This window comes from Coenobita brevimanus, chromosome 41 (assembly GCF_032717465.1).
Source record: "Coenobita brevimanus isolate Jiangsu-jjx chromosome 41, ASM3271746v2, whole genome shotgun sequence".
Taxonomy (NCBI): Eukaryota; Metazoa; Arthropoda; class Malacostraca; order Decapoda; family Coenobitidae; genus Coenobita; species Coenobita brevimanus.
Window position 1 is genome coordinate 15,372,242 of NC_136994.1, and position 27,500 is coordinate 15,399,741.

The following is a 27,500-nucleotide window of genomic DNA, read 5'->3' on the forward strand; positions in this document are numbered from 1 at the left end:
TCGATTGTTCCCTGTTACATGGGCTATCTACCCACCAAGTTTGGTCCAAATCTCTCTTTTAGTTTTTGCGTAATCCTGGTAACAGACAAACAAACAGGGGTGAAAACATACTCTCCTTATCGGATATAATAATAATAATAATAATACTAATAATAATAATAGTAGTAGTAGTAGTAGTAGTAGTAGTGGTAGTAGTAACAACAATAATAATAATAACAGTAATAATAATAATAATAATAATAATAATAATAATAACAACAACAACAACAACAATAATAATAATAATAATAATAATAATTTTCGTCCACTTACAGCCTCATAGAACACAATGGGAAACGCTTTACCACGGCTCTGTATCACGCCCATAGCACTTCTTCGTGACTATAGTTCTTTCATCTTAACTTGGCCCAGATTTCCGTCCTCCCGCAGCTTATGGCAGAAGAGGACAATACTGTGGCTCTACATCCTTTCTACAGCACTTCTTCGTGACTAGCATCCTATTCTGATGTTAATGCTACTGTTACAACTCAACATTTTAGGCCAAGTTAGAGTGAAAAGGGTATAGGAATTAACTACAGCACTTCTTCGTGACTGGCATTATATTCCAACGTTAATATTACGCCGCTAGAATGAAAGGAATACAGATATTAACTACAGCACTTCTTCGTGACTAGCGTCATATTGTAACGTTCATGAGATGGCAATTTTAACGTATAAATTAACTACAGCACTTCTTCGTGACTAGCATCATACTGTAACGTTAATATAAGCCAAGTTAGAGTGAAAAGAGTATAGGAATTAACCACAGCACTTCTTCGTGACTAGCATCATATTCTGACTTTCATGAGATGGCAATTTTAAGCCAAGTTAACTACAGCACTTCTTCGTGACTAGCCTCATATTGTAAAGTTCATGAAAGGGCAAGTTTAGGCCAAGTTAACTGCGGCACTTCTTCGTGACTAGCATCATATTGTAACGTTCATGGGATGGCAATTTTAGGCCAAGTTAGAGTGAAAAGAGTATAGGAATTAACCACAGCACTTCTTCGTGACTAGCATCATATTCTGACGTTCAGGAGTTGGCAATTTTAGGCCAAGTTAACTACAGCACTTCTTCGTGACTAGCATCATATTCTAACGTTCATGGGATGGCAATTTTAGGCCAAGTTAGAGTGAGAGGAGTATAGGAAAGGGGGGTAAGCTTGGCAGACGGCTTTCAGTGTTTACGAGAGATGTTGAATGTTGAGGATAGGATGAGCAATGTTTACTTCTGCATCAGTTACTCTAATGGCCAAAGGAAGCGAGGGAAATGTTGAGAGGAAAAAAATATCAAGGGAAAATATCAAGGAAAAAATAGCTAGGAAAATACATCAAGGAAAAATGTCAAGGAAAAAATATCAAGTGAAAATATATCTAGAAAATATATGAAGGACTAAAATAGCAAGGAAAAATATCTGGGAAATATGTCAAGGAAAATATCAAGGAAAAAATATCAATGAAAAAAATATCAACGGAAAAATACCATGGAAAATATCAAGGAAAAAAATCAAGGAAAAATATCTAGGAAAAAATATCAAGGAAAAAATATCAAGGAAAAATATCAAGGAAAAAATATCAAGGAAAAATATCAAGGAAAAATATCTAGGAAAAAATATCAAGGAAAAAATATCAAGGAAAAATATCAAGGAAAAATATCAAGGAAAAAAATAGCAAGGAAAATATATCTAGAAAATACATGAAGGACTAAAATGTCAAGGAAAAAAATATATCAAGGAAAATATCAAGGGAAAATATCTAGGAAATATGTCAAGGAAAATATCAAGGGAAAATATCTAGGAAATATATCATGGAAAATATCTCTAGAAAATATATCAAGGACTAAAATACCAAGGAAAATAATTTAAGGAAAATATCAAGGAAAATATGTAGGAAAAAATATCAAGGAAAAATACTAAGGAAAAAAATATCAAGGAAATATAACAAAGAAAAAAATATCAAGGAAAATATAACAAAGAAAAAAATCAGGGCAAAATATCAAGGAAAATTATCGAGGAAAGAAATAGCAAAGAAAATATATCTAGAAAATATATGAAGGAGTAAAATAGCAAGGAAAAATATCTAGGAAAATATATCAAGGAAAAATATCTAGGAAATATGTCAAGGAAAATTATCAAGGAAAAAATATCAAGGGAAAAATACCATGGAAAATATCAAGGAAAAAAAATCAAGGAAAAATATCTAGGAAAAATATCAAGGAAAAAATAAGAGTAAGTTGGTTGTTCACTAAAAATTTCATATATCGACTTAGTGCTAGTCTCAGGCGACTCTGCGCTGAGTGACATGACCAATGATTTCTTATGCTTCAAGATGCCATGTATTTCGCTGGGTGGTAACCAGTGAGAAGCAGAAGAGGTGAAATATTAGGGCAAAGAAACATACCAAGCCTCTCTCAGCTTAGCAATATTAGCCAGCAGAGGAAAGTGAGAAGCAGAAGAGGTGAAATATTAGGCCAGAGAAACATACCAAGCCTCTCTCAGCTTAGCAATATTAGCCAGCAGAGGAAAGTGAGAAGCAGAAGAGGTGAAATATTAGGCCAGAGAAACATACCAAGCCTCTCTCAGCTTAGCAATATTAGCCAGCAGAGGAAAGTGGAAAGAACAGGCGAACTTTTGTCCACCACTGTATAACAAATATGACGCTGGAGGTGGTAGTCAGGGGGTTATAGGAGTGATCTGTTGTTCAAAATGGTGCGAGTTCGATCCTTGACTGGTGCGGGGAACAGTCTGATGCTCTGAATTTCTTTACTCTCTCTCTCTCTCTCTGAAGATCCAACACCCCAACTAATAGCATAACATCAGTAGTCAGTGTGACAGCTCTGGCATGTATTCAGTATGGACGGTGGGTATGAGCGTCGAAATGGTGATATCTGAGGATTCTTGCTGCTTACAAGTCGTGTGCATTACGGAAAGAAAATGAGAGAGATAAAAGAAAAAACTCATTACAATCACGAGAGAGAGAGAGAGAGAGAGAGAGAGAGAGAGAGAGAGAGAGAAGCTATAGCCACAACCCCACTCTCACCCAAAAGCAAACCCGGTGGACTGCAGGCTGAAGTTATCCCTCTTCGGCGGTCCACCACATGAAGAGAAAGTGATAAAACTCGCTCACTTTTTAGAGCTAGCTTACATGATCTTCTACGGTGAGTTCAGGGTGCATAATGTGAGCGATAGTGTTGCGTGAGTTGAGTTGAAAATGTTTACTTAAAGACGATACGACGGACGAAGGGAGTGTTGAAGAGAGGAGGGGAGAGTGTAAACATTGGAGGGAAGGGTACACGGGGAGGGAGAGAGAGAGAGAGAGAGAGAGAGAGAGAGAGAGAGAGAGAGAGAGAGACAGACAGACAGACAGATAGACAAGCAGACTTTAAGGTATTTTCTAAGTCGTTCTTTTTTTTTTTATCTGAGAGAGAGAGAGAGAGAGAGAGAGAGACAGACAGACAGACAGACAAGCAGACTTTAAGGTATTTTCTAAGTCGTTCGTTTTTTTTTTTATCTAAGAGAGAGAGAGAGAGAGAGAGAGGGGAAACTTCAAAGCAAGTACTATGGAGAAGGAAGTGTAACAGGAAATATATAATGAAATTCAGATCATTCAATATCTAATAATCTCTTGTCGTAATAAGAGTCTAAGTTACCTGGTTTGGAATATCGTTAGTGCTTGCAAAAACGAGGCTGGAAACACAACGCAAATCACAACAAATCTATACTCCCTTCACTCTAACTTGGCCTAAAATTACCTACTGTACATACTCCCTTCACTCTAACTTGGCCTAAAATGACTGTACTCTTTTCACTCCAACTTGGCCTAAACTTACCTACATACTCTTTTCACTCTAACTTAGCCTAAAATTGCCTATGTACTCTTTTCACTCTAACTTGGCCTAAAATTGCCTAAAATGACTATACTCTCTTCACTCTAACTTGGCCTAAAATTGCCTAAACTCACTATACTCTTTTCACTCTAACTTGGCCTAATATTGCCATCTCTCCATCTTGAGTACTGAGCTGCAACAATAGATTTACACTGGAATATGATGCTAGTCACGAAGAAGTGCTGTGGAAAGGATGTAGAGCCGCAGCATTGTCTTTTTCTGCCACTGAGCTACGTGAAATAAGCTGCAAAAGGGCGAAAAATCTGGGCCAAGTTAAGGTGAAAGGAGTACCGGGAGAAAGAAGGGTACTGGGAGAGAGAAGGGGTACTGGGAGAGAGAAGGGTACTGGGAGAGAGAGAAGGGTACTGGGAGAGAGAGAAAGGTACTGGGAGAGAGAAGGGTACTGGGAGAGAGAGAGAGAAGGGTACTGGGAGAGAGAGAAGGGTACTGGGAGAGAGAAGGGGTACTGGGAGAGAGAAGGGTACTGGGAGAGAGAAGGGTACTGGGAGAGAGAAGGGGTACTGGGAGAGAGAGAGAAGGGTACTGGGAGAGAGAGAGAAGGGTACTGGGAGAGAGAGAGAAGGGTACTGGGACAGAAGGGTACTGGGATAGAGAAGAGTACTGGGAGAGAGAGAGAAGGGTACTGGGAGAGAAGGGTACTGGGATAGAGAAGAGTACTGGGAGAGAGAGAAGGGTACTGGGAGAGATAGAAAGAGTACTGAGAGAAGGGTACTGGAAGAGAGAGAAAGGGTACCGGGAGAGAGAAGGGTACTGGGAGAGAGAGAAAGGGTACCGGGAGAGAGAAAGGGTACCGGGAGAGAGAAGGGTACTGGGAGAGAGAGAAGGGTACTGGGAGAGAGAGAAGGGTACTGGGAGAGAGAGAGAAGGGTACTGGGAGAGAGAAGGGGTACTGGGAGAGAGAAGGGTACTGGGAGAGAGAGAAGGGTACTGGGAGAGAGAAGGGTACTGGGAGAGAGACAAGGGTACTGGGAGAGAGAAGGGTACTGGGAGAGAGAGAGAGAGAGAGAGAGAAGGGTACTGGGAGAAAGAAGTGTACTGGGAGAGAGAGAGAAGGGTACTGGGAGAGAGAGAGAAGGGTACTGGGATAGAGAAGAGTACTGGGAGAGAGAGAGAAGGGTACTGGGAGAGAAGGGTACTGGGATAGAGAAGAGTACTGGGAGAGAGAGAAGGGTACTGGGAGATATAGAAAGAGTACTGAGAGAAGGGTACTGGAAGAGAGAGAAAGGGTACCGGGAGAGAGAAGGGTACTGGGAGAGAGAGAAAGGGTACCGGGAGAGAGAAAGGGTACCGGGAGAGAGAAGGGTACTGGGAGAGAGAGAAGGGTACTGGGAGAGAGAGAAGGGTACTGGGAGAGAGAGAGAAGGGTACTGGGAGAGAGAGAGAAGGGTACTGGGAGAGAGAAGGGGTACTGGGAGAGAGAAGGGTACTGGGAGAGAGAGAAGGGTACTGGGAGAGAGAAGGGTACTGGGAGAGAGAGAGAGAGAGAAGGGTACTGGGAGAAAGAAGTGTACTGGGAGAGAGAGAGAAGGGTACTGGGAGAGAGAAGGGTACTGGGAGAGAGAGAGAAGGGTACTGGGAGAGTGAGAGAAGGGTACTGGGAGAGAGAGAGAAGGGTACTGGGAGAGAGAAGGGTACTGGGAGAGAGAAGGGTACTGGGAGAGAGAAGAGAACTGGGAGAGAGAGAAAGGGTAATGGGAGAGAGAGAAAGGGTACAGGGAAAGAAGGGTACTGGGAGAGAGAAGGGTACTGGGAGAGAGAAGGGTACTGGGATAGAGAAGAGTACTGGGAGAGAGAGAAAGGGTACTGGGAGAGAGAGAAAGGGTACAGGGAAAGAAGGGTACTGGGGTAGAGAAGAGTACTGAGAAAGAAGGGTACTTGGAGAGAGAGAAAGGGTACTGGGAGAGAAAGAGAAGGGTACTGGGAGAGAGGAGGGAACTGGGGGAGAGAGAAGGGTACTGGGAGAGAGAGAAGGGTACTGGGAGAGAGGAGGGAACTGGGGGAGAGAGAAGGGTACTGGGGGAGAGAGAAGGGTACTGGGAGAGAGTAGGGTACTGGGAGAGAGAAGGGTACTGGGAGAGAGAAGGGGTACTGGGAGAGAGAGAGAGAAGGGTACTGGAAGAGAGAGAAAGGGTACTGGGGGAGAGAGAAGGGAACTGGCAGAGGGAGAAGGGTACTCACAATGTAGTGTTTATCTCTCTCTCTCGGCGCAATACCTGGAAAGAAAAGATAGGTATGTTAGTGAAAATGAGAGAGAGAGAGAGAGAGAGAGAGAGAGAGAGAGAGAGAGAGAGAGAGAGAGACGAGTATAACATGGACTCCACTCCCTGTTAAATTTACAAGTCGGTGGAATGGTACTTATCACACAGACATTAGTAAGCGTTTTCTGTGTCCATCGCTGGTACTGCAGGAGGGACTCAATCATTTCCAAAGCTTCAGCGATAGGCAAACACGTGTATGATTCAGTTTATTGGGTCTACGAGGCAATCTGTTGATAATTCTACCTTTGTGCTTCTCTCTTCAGGTTCCTAGATATCGAGCCTCGTAGCGTGAAATAGGCATATGATGATGATATGAATTTTCAGTGTAATGCAATATCTATCTATCTATCTACCTATTTTATGTATCTATGTACCTACCTACTTATTTATCTATCTACCTATCTATCTATATTTCCCCTCCCCAACCTCCCCACCCCACTAATCTCCCCCTTCTCTCCCCCCAGCGTGCCTTCTAGCAGCGGGTAAAGGCCGGGATGACTACCATAGCTACGGGACTCAGCTTTCGTCTTGCGGCCCCCACTCCAAACCCCGGCCAGACACCCCCTCCTCCCCCCTCAAGGACCCCAAGGACGACCCCCTAGGGGGGCTGGGGAAGGCGCAGGGGCCAGTACAGCAGGGGGGGCCGAAGAAGCCGCTCCACACCAAGCTGACCAATGTGTCTGCAAGCCTAGAGATGAAAGCTTTATGGGATGAATTTAATGAGCTGGGGACTGAAATGATTGTGACCAAGGCTGGGAGGTGAGTTGTGGTGGTAGTTGTGGTGTGGGAATTGTGGTAGAAAGGACTGTGGTAGTTGTTGTAGCTGTGGGAGAGATTGTGGTAGTTGTGGTAAATATGAAAGCCTTGTGGGATGAACATAATGAGCTGGGAACGGAAATGTTTGTGACCAAGGCTGGGAGGTGAGTTGTGGTGGTAGTTGTGGTGAGGGAATTGTGGTAGGAAGGACTGTGGTCGTTGTGGTAGCTGTGGGAGAGATTGTGGTAGTTGTGGTAGTCTAAATATGGAAGTATTATGGGATGAATGCAATGACCTGGGAAGGGAGGTGAGTGAGCTGTGGTAGTTGTGGCGGGAGAATTGTGGTGGCTGGGGTGGAGGAATTGTGGTAGTTGTGGTGGGGGATTGTGGTAGTTGTGGTGGGGAATTGTGGTAGTTGTGGTGGGGGGATTGTGGTAGTTGTGGTGGGGGGATTGTGATAGTTGTGGTGGGGTACTGTGGTAGTTGTGGTGGGGAATTGTGGTAGTTGTGGTGGGGGGATTGTGGTAGTTGCGGTGGGGAATGAGAGGAGAGGGGAGAAGAGGGGAGGGGAGGAGAGGGGAAGGAGGAGGGAAGGGGAAGGGAGGGGAGAGGAGAGGAGAGGAGAGGAAAAGAGGAGAGGAGAGGAGAGGGGAAGGAAGAGGGAAGGGGAAGGAATGAAGGAATGCAAACAGGAGAGAGAGAGAGAGAGAGAGAGAGAGAGAGAGAGAGAGAGAGAGAGAGAGAGCAGGTCCTTATCCCTCTACCGAAGAAGCAAACTAGCGCTGAGTGACAGGTGGAGGGCCCTTACCTGGTGATGACAGGTGGCAATTAATTAGACAAAAAGGTAAATAAACGAAGGTAAATATGAAGGGAGCCCTCAAGCGGTGGCATCTATGGGACCGGCCGGAAGCTCTGCCCAGGTAAATATACTTCCCTCACCTGCCACACTATCCTTCATGTATTCAATATGGACGGTGGATGTTAGCGCCGAAGTGGTGACATGCGGAGGTGTGTGGTACGTACGAAGATTAATGGGCTTCAGGGAAAGGGTTGTTAAGCCTATGTCCAGAGTTTGATACATAAAAAAAAATATTAATCAAAGTAGACAGACAGATAGATACAATAAGACAGATGAATGAATGCATTGGTGGATGGATGGATGGATAGATGGATGAAAGAAGGGGGGAACGAAGAATGGAAGGACTGGGTGGCGGGTGGATGGAGGGAGGGAAGGAAGGAAGGATGGAAGGAAGGAAGGAAGGAAGGAAGGATGGAAGGAAGGAAGGAAGGAAGGAAGGAAGGAAGGAAGGAAGGAAGGATGGAAGGAAGGAAGGAAGGATGGAAGGAAGGAAGGAAGGAAGGAAGGATGGAAGGAAGGAAGGAAGGAAGGAAGGATGGATGGAAGGAAGAAAGGAAGGAAGGATGGATGGAAGGAAGGAAGGAAGAAAGGAAGGAAGGATGGATGGAAGGAAGGAAGGAAGGATGGAAGGAAGGAAGGAAGGATAGATTGACTGGACAAAGAGACAGACAGAGTGACAGAAGTATGTGATTAGTATAGAGATAGATCAAAATTCTCTTTCTCTCTCTCTCTCTCTCTCTCTCTCTCTCTCTCCCTCTCAAAAATCCTAAAATTAACCCATCCATCACAAAGTTTTTATATCCAAGAAATTAATTATGCTGAGAAGAAATATCAGATTTATTTTGACAAGAGAGAGATTTTGAGAGCGGTGCGAGAGGCGATGAGAGAGAGGTGGTAATGGGGTGAGAGAGAGAGAGAGAGAGAGAGAGAGGGGGGGGGAGGGGTAATGCTTTCGCTAAGGTTTTCATAAGTGGATTAATTGGACGTGATTCTCTCTCTCTCTCTCTCCCTCTCTCTCTCCCTCTCTCTCTCTCTCCCCTCCCCCTAAGAGTATATTGTCCTAAGATCAGCAAACAAACTCTCTTCCCCTCCTCTCTCTCTCTCTCTCTCTCTCCATTCCCCTCGCCTTCCCTACCTCTCACGTTTCTCTTTCTCTTTTCCCTTTCCTCTCCCCTCTCTTCCTTTTCCCTCTCTCTCTCTCTCTCTCTCTCTCTCTCTCTCTCTCTCTCCATTCCCGCCTCCTAAGCCCGTATTTTTGTCGGCCAAGGAAGGTCCCTAACACCTCTTCCTTAGCGATTTATTTTCCTAACTACCCATTATTATTCTCTTCTTTGTTTCTGATATCACGCCGTGCGGTATCACTCGGTAAGTAGGACTGGTGCAGGTTCAGAATGGCGTCCCGTACTATAGGAGCTTTGGCGGGAAAACGGTGGCAAAGCCCAGTTCTAAGCTTATGAACTAACAGACCTTCGCTGTTCAAGTGCAAAACTACTCGCACAGTCTTGCTGACCTGCGTAGGAGTTGCAACATCCAACCGCAAAAATATCAACTTTGTTCTTTCTTTCTTCTTCATCAGTCATAACCGCAAAATACAAGGCGTACACGAGCGTACTACACACCAAAACGTTGCTTGTCAAGTGTACATGTTTCTTTTCATGATTGGAAAAGCATTCAGGCTACGGTTCGCGAGTTACGACCTGAACACCGCGTCGCGTCACCCGTAAGTACGCCATTTTGCGCAATGTTGGTTGGCTGCAGCCGCCTATAGGTGGAAAAATCTACAACAGCATCGCCTACAGTTAAATAACGTACCTGTACCAAAACACTTCACAGGAAGGCAGCCTCGCTTTAGTCTTTCAGTAGCAATGTTGGTTGGCTACGGCCGCCTACAGTTACATAACGTACCTGTACCAAAACATCTTCTTTTCACGGGAAGGCAGCATCGTATCGTTTTCGTCTTTCGATGCAGCTGTGTTGCACCAGTCAGCTGTTACAGCCGCCTACAGCTAAACAACGTACCTGTACCAAAACACTTCTTTACACGGGAAGACATCATCGTTTTCGTCTTTCAGTAGCTATGCAGCTGTGTTGCACCAGTCAACTGCTACAGCTCGCCTGCAGTTACAGAACATACCTGTACCAAAACACTTCTTTTCACGGGAAGGCACCATCGTATCGTTTTCGTCTTTCAGTAGCGATGGACCTGTGTTGCACCAGTCAGCTGTTACAGCCGCCTACAGCTAAACAACGTACAGTACTTGTACCAAAACACTTCTTTTCACGGGAAGGCACCATCGTTTTAGTCTTTCAGTAGTAATGTTGGTTGGCTACAGCCGCCTACAGTTACAGAACATACCTGTGCCAAAACGCTTGTTTTCACGGGAAGGCAGCCTCGTTTTGGTCTTTCAGTAGCGATGCAGCTGTGTTGCACCAGCCAACTGCTGTTTAAACAGCATTGCTCTACCGTAGGCAGCTACAGCTCACGCTATGTATGTAACAATCCAAAGCTAACACTTGCTCTATGCAGAATTATACCTCCACAATAACATCATAAACTAGAAAACAATATATATTCTTCTACAATGATTGTTAAGTAGTAGGAATGGCAAAAGTGCACAGATAAGAGATGAAAAAAAATAATACTACACAGAATCAAGAGAGCATTCAGGATGGGAGGAGAGTTTTAGACCTATACCCATTACTACATTGCACAGCTACAAGTCTGTGGCTAAAGTGTGCAATGTAGCTGGTGGAATGTAGTACTGCAGGAATGTAGTAATGGGCATCGGTGTCCACATGTCCTCCCATCCTAAATGCTCTCTTGTGTCTGTGCTTTTTTCATCTCTTATCTATACACTTTCGCCATTCCTGCTTCTTAACAATCATTTGAGAAGCAAAGTTTTGTTTTCAAGTCATTTTAATATAGACACAGATTGCATGAAAAATACACATTATATGAACGGATACAGAAATAAATCGCAAAGGAAAAGGTGTTGCGTAAGCTCCCTAACCCCACGAGAAAATACTTCCCTCTGTCTTTAAATTTGAAATGGTGAAGGCAAATGACTGATTCATAAGTGTATCTCTCTCTCTCTCTCTCTCTCTCTCTCTCTCTCTCTCAATAATAATAATAATAATTAATAATAATAATAATAATAAATAACTCTCTCTATCATACAACCGGTCCGCCCCACTGCCTGGTTATACACACGTCCGTCAACTCCCTCCCTATCCCCCGAAAGGACGATGGTGGAATGCAGTCCAGATGAGCCTGTTACAACAACAACAACAACAACAACAATTACTACTACTACTACTACTATTATTACCACCATCCTACTACTACTACTACTACTATTACCACCATCCTACTACTACTACTATTACTACTACTACTACGGCTGCTACTAACGCTAGAAATAAACTACAACGACAAAAACAGCAGCAACAACAACAACAACTACTACTACTACTACCACAACTACAAATACTACTACAGCTTCATGATTTGCATAGGCTAAAAAAAAGTCGACAGATGGTAGCAAGAATAATTAAGCAAAAGCATTCTGGAGTGGAATGCTAATCGCCCGCCAAAATTTGCTCTTGGCAAAGGTACAAGCAACACACAAACCAAACGTGGAGAAAATTCGCAAAACTCTACGGAATTAGGTCACCGCGTTTCACAATAAGCCAATACATGTTGAAAAAAAATATATATATATGGCGGCTGGAAATTCGGTTGTCTTTAATGAAATCCTCACCAAAATTAATAGGTTTCTTCACATACATATAGTTGCTGTTTCTGAAAGTTTGGTGAAAATTCGTCCACAACTTTTTGAGATATTTTGGAAACTGACACACACACAAAACACACACATACATACATACATACATTCACACATACAAATACATACATACATACATACATACATACATACACACACACACATACACATACATACATATACACACACACCGCAGAAGTATAAGACAAGGACAGTACAACAGGAGACAGATAGATAGATAGATAGATAGACTGATAGATAGATACAGACAGATAGGTAGATAGATAGATAGACAGACAGATGGGTAAACAGACAACAGATATAGAAAGACAGACAGACTGATAGATAGATAGACAGATAGATAGGTAAACAGAGACAGACAGACAGACAGACAAACAGACAGACACAGATAGACTGATTAATAAACAGACAGACACAGATAGATAGACTGATAAATAAACACAGACATAGATTGATAGATATAAAGTGATAGACAGACAGACGGACAGACTGATTGATAGATAGCCAGATTTTTTTTTTATAACAGAACGGAGGAAGGAAAAGCAAATGAGTAAAAAAAAAACAATCCATACACCAGATTACTGGTGTCCTCCGTTCATAAAATATCTGTAACAGTTAGACTTGAACAGCTGTGGGTTGAAATTTGGAGGGAAACAACTCTGGGGAAGCGAGTTCCAGAGAGATGCAGTTCGGGGAATGAAAGAATTCTGATAGGCAGAAGTTCTGCAATATGGCTGAGTGACATTCCAGTCATGAGCGCTACCAGATGCCCGTGTAGCACGAGGGAAGGCATGGAGAGGTGGCACCATGGACGCAACTTCGTCTGAGCATTTGCCATAAAAATATCTGTAAAATAATGCAAGGGAGGCAACATTCCTTCTTACTTGCAGGGGAGGTAGTTTATATGTAATGGCAGGGTTGTTAATGATTCTAACAGCTTTGTTCTGAATTTTGTCTAGTTGTCTTAATGCAACCTCTCCACAACCATTCCACAAGGGTGAGCAATATTCAAGCTGAGAGCGCACATGACTTATAAATTACAGCTAACTGCTCGTCAGTGAAGATAGATAGACAAAGATAGATAGATAGATAGACAAAGAGATAGACTGGTTGCTTGACTAACTAATATATACTGGAGAAAGAGAGAGAGAGAGAGAGAGAGAGAGAGAGAGAGAGAGAGAGAGAGAGAGAGAGAGAGAGAGAGAGAGAGAGAGAGAGAGAGAGAGAGAGATACATCGTCACCCCCACCATATTTTTACCGTCACGTCCTCATGATGACAAACAGGAGGGGAGGGGAGGGGAGGGGAGAAGGAGGGGAGGGGAGGGGAGGGGAGGGGAAGGGAAGGGGGAGAGAGAATATTGATGGTGTGGTGGAATGGGGGAGGGAGGGAGGGAGTAAAAAGGAGGAATACAAAGGAGCATGAGAGAGAGAGAGAGAGAGAGAGAGAGAGAGAGGTGAGGAAACGGATGAGATGAGCACCTATTCTCCCCCCCCTCTCTCTCCTTCCTCTCCCCTTCCCTCCCTTTCTCTTCCCTTTCCTCCCCTCCCCCTCCCCTCCCCGATGTTTATCCTGTGGTTTTCTATTGTTTGTGTGGGAGGGAGTGTAATGATCTCCCCTCCCTCCTCTCCCCTCCCCTCCCCTCCCCTCCCCTCCCCTCCCTCTCCCCTCCATCTTAACGACCCTCACCACCATTAACCTCCCCTCCTCCCTCTCCCTCCCCTCCCCTCCCTCCATTACCTCCTTCCCTCCCCTCCTCCCCCCCTCTCCCTTCTCCCCCTCCCCTTTCCTCCATCCTTCCCTCCCCTCCTTACCTACCTCCACTACCCTCTCTTTCTCCTCCCCCTCCCTCTCCTCTCTCTCTCCCTCTCCCACTCTCCCCTTCTTTTCCTTCACTTTCCTCCCCTTTTTCTCTCCCTCCCTCTCTCCCCTTTCCCTCACTCTTTCCTTCGCTTTCATATCCCTCTCTTTCCTCCCAATCCCCCTTCCTCCTTCTCCCCTTTTCTCCTCCCCCTCCCTCTCCCTCCCCTTCCTCCCCCTTCTCCTCCCCCTCCCTCCCTCCCCCACCACACTCCCCGTACAAAATAAAACTATACTCCTTTTGCTCTAACTTGGCCCAAAATTGCTATACTTCCATCTTGAAAGCTGAGTTGTAGCAAAAGGTTAGCAGTAGAATATGATGCTAGTCACGAAGAAGTGCTATGGAAAGGAGGCCACGGAGGTAGATGAGATAATGTACAAAAGGACGAAAATCACACACACACACACACACACACACACACACACACACACACACACACACACACACACACACACACACACACACACACACTTTATGTCTGTCTGTCTGTCTGTCTGTCTGTCTGTCTGTCTCTCTCTCTCTCTCTCTCTCTCTCTTGTAAAGCAAGCATTTCATTTGCAGGGTAAGATAATACTATGGCCCTACAACTCTACACAGCACTTCTTCGTGACTAGCATCATACTCTAGTGTTAATAAGGCAATACGATGGTTCTGCAAGGTTTCCATAGCACTTCTTCGTGACTAGCATCCTATTCTGGTGTTAATACAGTGGGAAATTAATACGACGCTTCCAGTCTTTCCATAGCACTTCTTCGTGACTAGCAGCATCCATTGCTACAACTCAGCATTCAAGATGACAATTTTAGGCCAAGTTAAAGTGAAAAGACTGCATGATTTTTTCTCTTACGGCTTAAAATTCCTCGTAAGATAAGTTTATATCTGACGTAAGATTAAATTCCCCGTAAGATAATCGTAAGAGTATATTTGACATGATTAAATTCCCCGTAAGATATTCGTAAGAGTAAATTTGACGTATAAATTCCCCGTAAGATATTCGTAAGAGTAAATTTGACGTAAGATTAAATTCCTCGTAAGATATTCGTAAGAGTATATTTGACATGATTAAATTCCTCGTAAGATATTCGTAAACTTGACGTAAGATTAAATTTCTCGTAAGATATTCGTAAGAGTAAATTTGGCGTAAGATTAAGTTCCTCGTAAGATATTCGTAAGAGTAAATTTGACAAGATAAAGTTCCTCGTAAGATATTCGTAAATTTGACGTAAGATTAAATTTCTCGTAAGATATTTGTAAGAGTAAATTTGGCGTAAGATTAAGTTCCCAGTAAGATATTCGTAAGAGTATATTTGACATGATTAAATTCCTCGTAAGATATTCGTAAGAGTATATTTGACATGATTAAATTCCTCGTAAGATATTCGTAAGAGTATATTTGACGTAAGAGTAAATTTCACCGGAAGGAACTGGTCCATTCTATGTCGTGGTGGCGCGAAATTCAATGAGCATTTATGAGGTAGGAATGAGTGTCCTTGGTTACTAGTCAAATCAACCCAGGGCAATGAGTCTCCTTGGTTACTAGCCAAATCAACATAGGCACTTTCGTCGGCTATGGAAGCTCCCTAACACCTTTTCCTAACCGACTTATTTTGTTTATTACACCTTACCATCCTCTTCCGTGCCACATAAATCCCTCCAATACCGCCATACTCTGCATAAATTACTCACAGAAGGATATTAACCACCAATACTCGAAAATAAATCGCTAAGGAAGAGGTGTTAGGGAGCTTCCATTTAAAGGGTACTGTATTAGTGCCGAAGAGGTGGCATGTGATGGTGTGGGTGTAACGCTCTCTCTCTCTCTCTCTCTCAGGGCAGTGATTGATGGAGGTGGTGGGTTATGACGTGATGGGGGGTAGGGTGGAGGGGGTGGAGAGATGGAGAGAGAGGATGAGAGATGAAGGAGGGGTCATAGGTCAAAGCCGGGTCACATTAAACTGGTGAAGGTAGGATTAAGTTGGGTAGGGTAGGGTAGGGTAGGGTAGGGTAGGGTAGGGTAGGGTTGGGTTGGGTTAGGTTGGGTTGGGTTGTTTTGGGTTGGACTGGGTTGGGTTGGGTTGGGTTGGGTGGGGTTAGGTTAGGTTAGGTTAGGTTGGGTTGGGTTGGGTTGTTTTGGGTTGGACTGGGTTGGGTTAGGTTGGTTTGGGCTGGGTTGGGTTAGGTTAGGTTGGGTTGGGTTGGGTTAGGTTGGGTTGGGTTGGCGTTGGACTGGGTTGGGTTAGTTTGGGATTGGTTGAGGTGGGTTGGGTTGGGCTGGATTTTGATAAGTTGGGCTGGTTAGGTTGGGTTGGGTTGGTTTAGGATAGGGTAGGTTGGGATTGGCTTAGGACAGGTTGGGTTAGGTCTGGGTAGGAATGGGTGGGTTTGGGATGCGTAGGGATAGGTTGGGTGGGGTTGGTTTGGGATGGGTAGGGATAGGTTGGGTGGGGTTGGTATGGGATGGGACAGTATGGGTTATAACTGCGCAGGCTGGAATAATTCTCAAAAGACAGGACTCTCTCTTGAACTGAACTAAAAAATCCTGTGGTGTCTAATTCCCTTTATAGACTTTAAATGCAATCTTACACAAAATCCTACCCACACATCCAAATACACCAGAGGACAGTAAGTGTAGTGGAAGTAGTGGTAGTTCTAGTGTATCCTGACTCAAGGGTCGATTTTGGCTAGTAACCAAGGAGACTCACTATTGCCTCATAGGAAAATAAGCTTAGTATATAGGAACATCAGTATTACGTGGAAAAAATAGGAAAGTTGTGTGAAGGAGTGTTATGTGTGTGTGTGTGTGTGTGTGTGTGTGTGTGTGTGTGTGTGAGAGAGAGAGAGAGAGAGAGAGAGAGAGAGAGAGAGACAGACAGACAGACAGACAGAAATACTACAAGAGGGAGGACAGCTTGAAGTGGTGAGAGGAAGTGGTGATAGAGAGGCCTGGAGTGGTGATAGAGAGGCCTGGAGTGGTGATACAGGAGTGGTGATAGAGAGGCCTGGAGTGGTGATACAGGAGTGGTGATAAAGAGGCCTGGAGTGGTGATAAAGAGGCCTGGAGTGGTGATAGAGAGGCCTGGAGTGGTGATACAGAGGCCTGGAGTGGTGATAGAGAGGCCTGGAGTGGTGACAGAGAGGCCTGGAGTGGTGATAGAGAGGCCTGGAGTGGTGATAAAGAGGCCTGGAGTGGTGATACAGGAGTGGTGATACAGAGGCCTGGAGTGGTGATAGAGGAGTGGTGATAGAAAGGCCTGGAGTGGTGATAGAGAAGTGGTGATAGAGAGGCCTGGAGTGGTGATAGAGAGGCCTGGAGTGGTGACAGAGAGGCCTAGAGTGGTGATCAAGAGGCCTGGAGTGGTGATACAGGAGTGGTGATAGAGAGGCCTGGAGTGGTGATACAGGAGTGGTGATAGAGAGGCCTGGAGTGGTGATACAGGAGTGGTGATAGAGAGGCCTGGAGTGGTGATACAGGAGTGGTGATAGAGAGGCCTGGAGTGGTGATACAGGAGTGGTGATAGACAGGCCTGGAGTGGTGATACAGGAGTGGTGATAGACAGGCCTGGAGTGGTGATACAGGAGTGGTGATAGAGAGGCCTGGAGTGGTGATAGTGGAGGTTAAAGATCATTCTGTTACTGACACACGAGATAAATAGCAATGTTTGAATTATAATCTTTTTTTGTCTAATTATTATGTATTTATGTTTGAATGACTGCTACTGTCGCGCGCACACACACACACACACACACACACACACACACACACACACATCTACTTTCTTCGCGTCAAGCTCTTTGCACACACACACACACACACACACACACACACACACACACACACACACACACACACATCTACTTTCTTTGCGTCAAGCTCTTTGCACACACACACACACACACACACACACACACACACACACACACACACACACACACACACACACACACACACACACACACACATCTACTTTCTTCGCGTCAAGCTCTTTGCACACACACACACACACACACACACACACACACACACACACACACACACACACACACGAGAGAGAGAGAGAGAGAGAGAGAGAGAGGAACGTGCTCCCTGCTGATGTAAGTACAACTGCAGCCGTTCTCTCTCTCTCTCTCTCTCTCCTTTCATTTCTCTTCCTTTCTCCCTTCTTTTAACTCCCTATCTTCTTCCTCCCTCATGCCTTCTCTCTGTTACTCCCTTCCTCTTCTCCCCTCCCTCCTCTCCCCTTCTTTCCTCCCCAAATGACTGATATTTTGTTGGAGGGGTGAGGAGGAGGGGAGGGGTGAAGAGAGGTAGGGAAGAGGATGGAGGAATAGGGGAGTAGAGGGGAGGGGAGAAGAGGAAGAGGAAGGTAGAGGGGAGGGGAGAAGAGGAAGAGGAAGGTAGACGGGAGGGGAGAAGAGGAAGGTAGAGGGGAGGGGAGAAGAGGAAGAGGAGTATGAAGAGGAGGGGGGAGAGGGAGGGGAGGAGAAATTTGGGGAGGGGAGGGGAGAAAGGATGGGGGAGGGGCAGTGAAACAGAGAAAGGCTCCTTCATTCCTTATACCTATCTATCTATCTATCTATACATACATATCTATCTACCTATCTATCTATAAATGCACGTATATTCGACTCATACAATTTTTTTTTTTCTCTCTCTCTCTCTCTCTCACACACACACACACACACACACACACACACACACACACACACACGAAGGTAATGGTGACAACAGACATGCAACTCAAGTGTATGTATGCAAAAGAGAGAGAGAGAGAGAGAGAGAGAGAGAGAGAGAGTATTTAACCCCTCAAACGATGTCATTTTCACTCCTTTCACACAATCCCCAAACTATTATTATTATTATTATTATTATTATTATTATTATTATTCGTAGTAGTAGTAGTAGTAATAGTAGTAGTAGTAGTAGTAGTAGTAGTTTGAGACAGAATTTTCAGGCCCAAAGGATTGCTAAAATCTATCTATCTATTGCCTGACGCCTTAATCCCTTATATGGGGTGGCCACAAACAAATCGCCTGCACGTCAACCTGTCCCCCGCCATTTCACTGCCCTGCTCCCAATTCACACTCCCCTCTCTCATATACCTCTCCACTCCATCCCTCCATCTCATCCTTGGCCTTCCCCTCCCTCTCTCCCCCTCAACCTCACTCACATACAGTACACTCTCCTCCTCGGCCTCTCACTCTCCATCCTCTCCACATGGCCAAACCACCTCAATGTGTTTCTACTAACGCTTCCTATCACATCCACATCCACACCACAACGCTCCTTCACATCCTCATAAGTCAGTCTGTCTCTCCACAAGCTCCTCTCAGATAACTCATTTCCACTGCTCTAACTCTTGACTTGTGTCCCTCCAACAACTTTCATACGTTAGAGTTGATATCACAATACTGTCATGTAGTAACTTATTCACTTCTATGCTCACTTCCCTGTTTCTTATCACTGCCTTCAAGGAACCAGCAACCTTTCTTCCTTGTTGTACCCTTTCAAGCACTTCACCCTCTAAACATCCATCCTTACTCATCACACTACCCAAGTACTTAAACGTACTCACATTTTCCATTTCCTCCTCATCCAAACTCACTGTACGTTCACTGACTTCACTTCTCTCAAAGACCATCACTTTACTTTTCCCTACATTCACCATTAAATTCCGTTTCTTACACACTCTCCCAACTCATCCACCAAGCCTTGCAGCTCCCTTTCATCTTCACATAACAACACAGTATCATCTGCAAACAACAGTACAGCGAGTTTCCAAACACTGCCCTCTCTCATTAGGGCCACTCCAACATCCACTGCCCTACCTTGTATCTCTTTTATAACCCCATCCATATACAGATTGAACAACCATTGAGACATGACACATCCCTGTTTCAATCCAACCTTCAAACAGAAAAATTAACTCAGTTCACTATCCACACGCACTGCAGCCTTAGCACCCTCATACATACTCTTCACAGCATTCAACAACTTCCCATATACTCCATATATTCTTAATACTTTCCGCAATCCTTGTCTATCCACCCTGTCATATGCTTTCTCCAAATCCATGAAAGCCGCATACAACTTCTTTCCCTTCTCTAGAAACTTTTTCACTAAAGATCTAAGAATGAATATCTGATCTACATAGCCTCTTCCCTTCCTAAAGCCTCCCTGTTCTTCTCCAACTAATTCCACTGTTATTTTCCTAACTCTGTCAATAAGTATCCTACCATACACTTTTCCTATTACACTAAGAAGACAAATGCCCCTATGACTACCACACACTTCTTTTTCCCCTTTCCCTTTGTACAAGGGAATAATTATACCTGACTTCCAATCCTCCGGGACTCTACCTTCCTCCCAGGCCAATCTGCATATCTTCCACATCCATTCTACTACTATCTCTCCCCCATGCTGCAGCATTTCACCACACACTCCATCAATTCCTGGGGCTTTCCTCATTTTGACTTTCTTCATTGCTTCCACAACTTCCATCCTACTGATTTCTTCCTGTCTTCTCACCTCCCTCCTTTTCCCAGCCATTCCCCAGCCACTTATACTCGCATTACTTTCATTCTCTATGTTCAACAAATCATTAAAGTGTTCTCTCCATCAGCTCACTTTTTCTCCCTTCTCCACTAGTAATCTACCATTTTTATCTTTCACTCCCCTGCTAACTTCATTGCCACCCTGTCTGACTCTATCTCTTTCCAGAACATTTTCTTACCTTCCCTCCACTTGACACTCAAATTCCTTCCAAATTCCTCATCCACTCTCTTCTTACTCTCTCTTACTAATCTTTTCGCCTCTCTCTTCCTTTCTACATATAACTCTGTCTTCCGTCTCTCAACTTCTTCCACGCCCCTATTTCTCATCCATTCATTATATGCTTTTTTCTTTTGTGCCACAGCCTGTCTCACCTCTTCAGTCCACCATGCTGTTCCTTACACCCCCTTTCGTCTTCTCTTCACCCCGCACACCACCTCACATCCTGCACATATTTCTTCTGTAAATATCCTGCACACACCTTCCACGTCCCCCATCTGCTCCAATTCATATTTACCCAATATGAGGGAAGAAATGCAACATCGTTGGAGAAGGAGGAGAAACATGTTTACTGTTTAAACAAGCCAACGTGCGAGAACATTGTGTTCATGCAGTGGGTACCAAGACACAGCATGAACACTGTGTTAACTGAGAAACTGTTAAAGACACAGTGGATCAACGCACAGTGTTGGAATGTGTAGGTACGGATAATAAGTATAACTTTAAAGACTCATTCTTTTAAATTCGTCTGCCTTCGTACAAAAGAGAAAACACTAATATGAGGGCATTTATTCATTGCATATACGTGGATACAGAAGATGGGAAACAGGACAGAGCGATTGTAGAAAGTGAGAGGCTAAGAAAATTAATACAGTGTTGCGAAAAATAAGATGCTCCTCCACTTCTCTCTGATATTCTGCCTTTTTCTCATCCTCTTGTAACCTTTCCACTCTCCTTGCATATACTCCTTCCTCCCGTCCTCCCCTTCTTCTATTTCTCCATTTTACTTCAGAAAGTCCACTCCCCTAACCTCTATAATTACGCTCTTGCATCCATTACACATCTTCGCATCCTTTCATTCACACACACACACACACACACACACACACATAATCAATCATTGCCTTCCTTTCATTCAGTTCACCATCCACCCTTCTCATCACTCGCCATGTAACTCGCCGCGTCACTTCAGAAGCATAAGACAAACAACTATAATGCATACGGAAGGGAAAAAGAAAGAGTTTACTCCAGCTGACTGTGAAAAAATGCTAAAATGCAGAAAACAGCTAAATTGAGCTAAAATGTTAATGCGTAAGACAGCTGAGATGCGTAAGAAAGAATACGCCCGGATGAGGATTTGTGTACAAGAGGGCTTTCCTTTCTCTCTCTCTCTCTCTCTCTCATACTTATATCTGCATGAATGTGTGAAAATGGAACAGGTTAACTCTCTCTCTCTCTCTCTCTCTCTCCGGGCTCGTGTCTAAAGCGCCTTAGTCTTGCCCGGAGCTACAATAACAAACCAGTTGGAGACCTCGGCGCGCTGAACTGTTTCGGCTTAACGTGAATTCCAACCAAACACGCTTACAAACACACACGACAAACACAGCCTAAACTTGTACTAAACTCACCAACAAAAACAAAAATAAAAACAGCAGGAAAACGCCATCTCGAAATAAAAATACTGATTAGAGCCGAAAGAGGCCATATGTCGAGTCCACCACCCGCCTGATTATCTCTCTTGTTGAACAGAAAACGCAACTATTTATTTTTCACTCATTTTAGCATCTTCCACAGGTATACCCACTAACGTTTAATGATATTCAGCTTAATCCTGCATCATCCATGAACATGCTTGGGGTTTCATTTACTAGGGACTTATCTTGGAAGGATCATATTACATCTCTTGTAAAATCTGCTTCCAAGAGATTGGATGTGCTAAGCCGACTCCGTTCCTTCTTTACCCCTGCACAGATGTTGACTCTATACACGGGTTTTATTCGCCCCTGTGTAGAGTACAACTCTCATGTGTGGGGAGGTTCCCCACATACAGCTCTTCTCAATAGGGTGGAGTCAAAGGCTTTTCGTCTCATTAACTCTCCTCCTCTTACTGACTCCCTTCAACCTCTGTCTCTTCGCCACACTGTTGCATCTTTATCTCTATTCTATCGCTACTTCAACGGTCACTGTTCCTCTGAACTGTCTGCATGCATTCCTCCACCTCTACGACGGGCGCGTAGCACCCGTCTGGCAGCAAACTCTCATCCCTTTTCTGTCCAACTGTTTAATGCAAGAGTTAACCGTTACTCCCAGTCCTTCATTTATGCAACAGGTCAACTCTGGAACTGTCGCCCTCTGTCTGTATTTCCTGCTTCCTATGATGTCCAGTCTTTCAAACGCAGTGTGTCCAGGCATCTCAAAATGATCGGATCTTGAATTTGGCTCTCTCTTGTATTTTGTTTTTCTCTTGGAAGGAACAGTTATTGCGGGCCCGTGGCCTTTGTTTCCTTCTTCTTCGCATAAAAATCTCTCTCTCTCTCTCTCTCTCTCTCTCTCTCTCTCTCCCTCCCTCAATCTAAGGAACTTTTCGCATTAATTCAAAATTTTTACCAGATTTTATCATCTCTCTCTCTCTCTCTCTCACACACACACACACACACACACACACACACACACGGAGTCTCTCTCTCTCTCTCTCTCTCTCTCTCTCTCTCTCTCTCTCTCTCACACACACACACACACACACACACACACACACACACACACACACACACACACACACACACACACACACACACACACACACACACACACACACACACACACACACAATAAACTCTTCCTATTTCCACTCACTCCAATATTATTCTCATGTTTTTTTTTTCTTTTTTTTTTTTCACCCATCTCACTACACCAAATTTCTCACCTTATTTTTCTTCGTGTGTTTTCAGAAGTTACCGTTCACGCCAAAATCATCTATCCTCCCTCACGCCAAAATGTCCTCCCCTCCCCTCACGCCAAAATGTCCTCCCCTCCCCTCACGCCAAAATGTTCTACCCTCCCCTCACGCCAAAATGTTCTACCCTCCCCTCACGCCAAAATGTTCTACCCTCCCCTCACGCCAAAATGTCCTCCCCTCACGCCAAAATGTTCTACCCTCCCCTCACGCCAAAATGTCCTCTCCTCACGCCAAAATGTTCTACCCTCCCCTCACGCCAAAATGTCCTCCCCTCCCCTCACGCCAAAATGTCCTCCCCTCACGCCAAAATGTTCTACCCTCCCCTCACGCCAAAATGTCCTCCCCTCACGCCAAAATGTTCTACCCTCCCCTCACGCCAAAATCTTCTCCCCTCCGCTCACGCCAAAATGTCCTCCCCTCCCCTCACGCCAAAATGTTCTACCCTCCCCTCACGCCAAAATGTTCTACCCTCCCCTCACGCCAAAATGTCCTCCCCTCCCCTCACGCCAAAATGTTCTACCCTCCCCTCACGCCAAAATGTCCTCCCCTCCCCTCACGCCAAAATGTCCTCCCCTCACGCCAAAATGTTCTACCCTTCCCTCACGCCAAAATGTTCTACCCTTCCCTCACGCCAAAATGTTCTACCCTCACGCCAAAATATTCTACCTTTCCCTCACGCCAAAATCATCTACCCTTCCCTCACGCCAAAATGTTCTACCTTTCCCCTCACGCCAAAATCATCTACTCTCCCCTCACGCCAAAATGTTCTACCCTTCCCTCACGCCAAAATCTTCTCCCCTCCCCTCACGCCAAAATCTTCTCCCCTTCCCTCACGCCAAAATCTACCATCCCCTCACTTGCCTACCTCAGATGCGCCAAAAATATTCGCTTGTTCCAAAATGATTCGCTCACTCAAACGTTCCAGAAATTATCACTCACTCTATTTTTCTTTTTTTCGCTTACGAGCATCATCCACTCACTTGATGTAGTGCTGCCTACTTCTTCCTTAGCCTTTATCATTCTTTTTCTGTGCCTGCCCTCCTCTCTTCCTATTTCTTCCATCTTTCCTGTCACTTCTTATTGCTTTTCTTTCCTTTACAGGTGGCTTTACATTGAGTGACAAGCCAAATGGTTTCCTGTAAGTCAAGAAACCATTTACAGTGCTGGGTGGTAACCATATAACCAAACCATACGTGGTCCCTACGTGTCAGCAAGCGGGTTGGTGGAGGGTTAGTGCCCCTTCCTGTAAAACAAATAACTCAGAGTCAAATGGCCACCCCTAACGGGATTATGGCGTCTGGCAATAGATAGATAGATAGATAATTAGATAGACAGATAGATACACAGATAGATAGATAGATAGATCGATAGATAGACTTCAACGTTGCAAAAAATTTCATTCACTCAGAAACCTTCGCTCATTCCCAAAAGTGTTCGGTCATGTTTTCGTTCAGGTTCGTATGTTATTCTTGTTTTCGTTTTCGTTCAGACTCAGATGTTTTCGTTCAGGGGTTATGAATGGGATGCCACGGTTATAAATTGCCGCCAAAAAAACACAGCTAAAAAACACACATGACTACCGCACGTGTTGTCCCTGTGTGTGTGTGTGTGTGTGTGTGTGTGTATGTATGAATGTGTTGTTGTGTGTGTGTGTGTGTGTGTGTGTGTGTGTGTGTAAGGTATGTATCTGTGTATGTGTATGTATGAATGTGTTGTGTGTGTGTGTGTGTGTGTGTGTGTGTGTGTGTGTGTGTGTGTGTAAGGTATGTATCTGTGTATGTGTATGTATGAATGTGTTGTGTGTGTGTGTGTGTATGTGTGTGTGTGTGTGTTTTATGCAAGGAAGAAGGAATCAACGACCAGGGACCTGCAAACTGCTCCCTCCAAGAAAAAAACAATAGCAACAGAGCCAAATTCAAGATCCATTCATTCCGAGATGCCTGGACACACTGCGTTTGAAAGACTCAAGATCCTGGGCTGTAGGAAAAACAGAGGGAGACAGTTCCAGAGTTGACCTGTTGCATAAATGAAGGACTAGGAGTAACGGTTAACTCTTGCATTAGAGAGTTGGACAGAAAAGGGATGAGAGTTTGCTGCTAGACGGGTGCTACGCGCCCGTCGTAGAGGTGGAGGGATGCAAGCAGACAGTTCAGAGGAGCAGTGACCATTAAAGTAGCGATAGAAAAGAGATAAAGATGCAACAGTGCGGCGAAGAGACAGAGGTTGAAAGGAGTCAGTAAGAGGAGAAGAGTTAATGAGACGAAAATCCTTTGACTCCACCCTATTGAGAAGAGCTGTATGTGGGGAGCCTCCCCACACGTGAGAGTTGTACTCCACACAGGGGCGAATAAAACCCGTGTATCAATCAATCAATCAATCAATCATTTCCTGTGGCACCCCACGGGATGCATAGGGCCTCGATGAACTCTCTCCACCAATATTTGTCTCTTGCCATCTCCTTGAGGTCCCACCAACACTCCTCTCCTGATTCTCTTTTCATTGTCCTCAACCAGGTTTCCCTCGGCCTACCTCTACCTCTTCTTCCTCTAGCAGTCCACTCTGGCACATCCTGTATTAAACTGCCTTCTTTTCTGTATATGTGCCCCAGTCATTCCCTCGGCCTGCCTCTACCTCTTCTTCCTCTAGCAGTTCACTCTGGCACCTCCTGTATTAAACTGCCTTCTTTTCTGTATATGTGCCCCAGCCATTGCTTCGGCCTGCCTCTACCTCTTCTTCCTCTAGCAGTCCACTCTGGCACATCCTGTATTAAACTGCCTTCTTTTCTGTCTATGTGCCCCAGCCACTTCCAGCGAGACAGTCTCACATATTCATAACTGGTTCCACTCTCGTAATATCCCTTATTCTTGCATTTGTAACTCTGTCTTGCCACTTTACCCCAAGAATCCTTCTCAGTATTTTATTCTCAAATCCTAATACTTTCTGATCTGTTGCAATTGTACTGTACCATGACTCATGCCCGTAAATTAAAATTGGTCTAACCATGGACTTGTAAATTTTCACTTTAGTATGTACCGAAAGCATATTATTATTCCAAACAGATTTCAACATTCCAACAGCTCGCCAAGCCTGTCTAATCCTCTCCTCAATTTCATTGTTTAATGATCCATTAGATGATACAATCGTTCCTAGATATTTAAAGTTTTCTACATTCTTCACCACATTATTCCCAATTACACAATCGATTTGGTTCTCCTCGTTCATATTAATAATTTCGGTCTTTCCACAGTTTATTACCAATCCCACTTTTTCTCCTTCCTCCACCAGACAATCAAGCACCCTCTGCATCTCGTAATTACTTCCGCAAATCAGTACAATATCATCAGCATAGTCCAAATCCATCAGCTTCTTATTTTCTTTCCAGTTAATTCCTGCACCTGTTCTCCTTACAACCTTTCTCATAACATAATCCATAACCAAAACAAACAGCAAAGACGAAAGAACTCCTCCTTGAATCACTCCTGACCTAACTTGAAATGGATCACTCAAAGAACCACCCACCATTACCTTACAAAAAGTACCTTCATGCAGGCCTCTAATAATATTTACAAACTTTTATGGTATACCATAGAATCTCGTAATTTTCAACACAGCTCCACGTGAAACACTATCAAACGCCTTTTCAAAATCCACAAAACACATACTAATTGGGATTTTCATCTCATTACCTTGTTGCATTAGATGCCTTACAATAGAAATCTGATCATTACAACCTCGACCCTTTCTAAATCCCGCTTGTTCTTCTCTTAAAATTTAATCAATTACTGGCTCTATTCTGTTCAACAAGATTTTGGAAAAGACTTTTGCAACTACAGGTGTCAAAGTTATCCCCCTCCAATTGCCACACACACTTAAATCTCCCTTTTTTGGTATTTTTATAATCACTCCATTTTTCCACTCTTCTGGAATTCCACCATTATCCCAAGCCACATTAAAAAGTTTCAAAAGCGCATTCACCCGTGTATAGAGTCAACAACTGTGCAAGGGTAAAGAAGGTATAGAGTCGGCTTAGCACACCCAATCTCTTGGACGTGTGTGTGTGTGTGTGTGTGTGTGTGTGTGTGTGTGTGTGTGTGTGTGTGTGTGTGTGTGTGTGTGTGTGTGTGTGTACAAGGATACGTATGTGTTTATCCATACCTGTCTGTGTGTATGAATGTACGTGTGTGTGTGTGTGTGTGTGTGTGTGTGTGTGTGTGTGTGTGTGTGTGTGTGTGTGTGTGTGTGTGTGTGAATATGTGCGTGTGTACGACTGCTTCTCTGTGTAAGTGTATTTCTCTCCATGTGTCCTCTGTTTCCTTACAGTGTACTCGTATGTATGGTGTGCGTGCGTGTGTGTAATCATTCATGTGCGTTTCTATGTCTGCATATGTGGAGGTCTGTAGATGAGAGATGCTTGTGTATGTGTTTGTGTGAAGTTAAGTGTGTGTACTGTATGCATGTGCGGAACCTGTGCATGTATAAGCATGTGCGTGTATATGTATATGTTTGTGTA

At 44.3% G+C, this 27,500-nt stretch overlaps 1 protein-coding gene across 1 annotated transcript in view; it reads left to right on the forward strand.

Annotated features, from left to right (window-relative positions):
* The window catches only part of LOC145397523 (uncharacterized), an 85,677-nt gene that overhangs the window by 2,499 nt on the left and 55,678 nt on the right, over positions 1–27,500 (forward strand). The window contains exon 2 of the mRNA XM_080270593.1: positions 6,668–6,962. Within this exon, the coding sequence (XP_080126719.1) occupies positions 6,668–6,962 (295 nt within the window). The remainder of the gene's footprint in view (positions 1–6,667; positions 6,963–27,500) is intronic.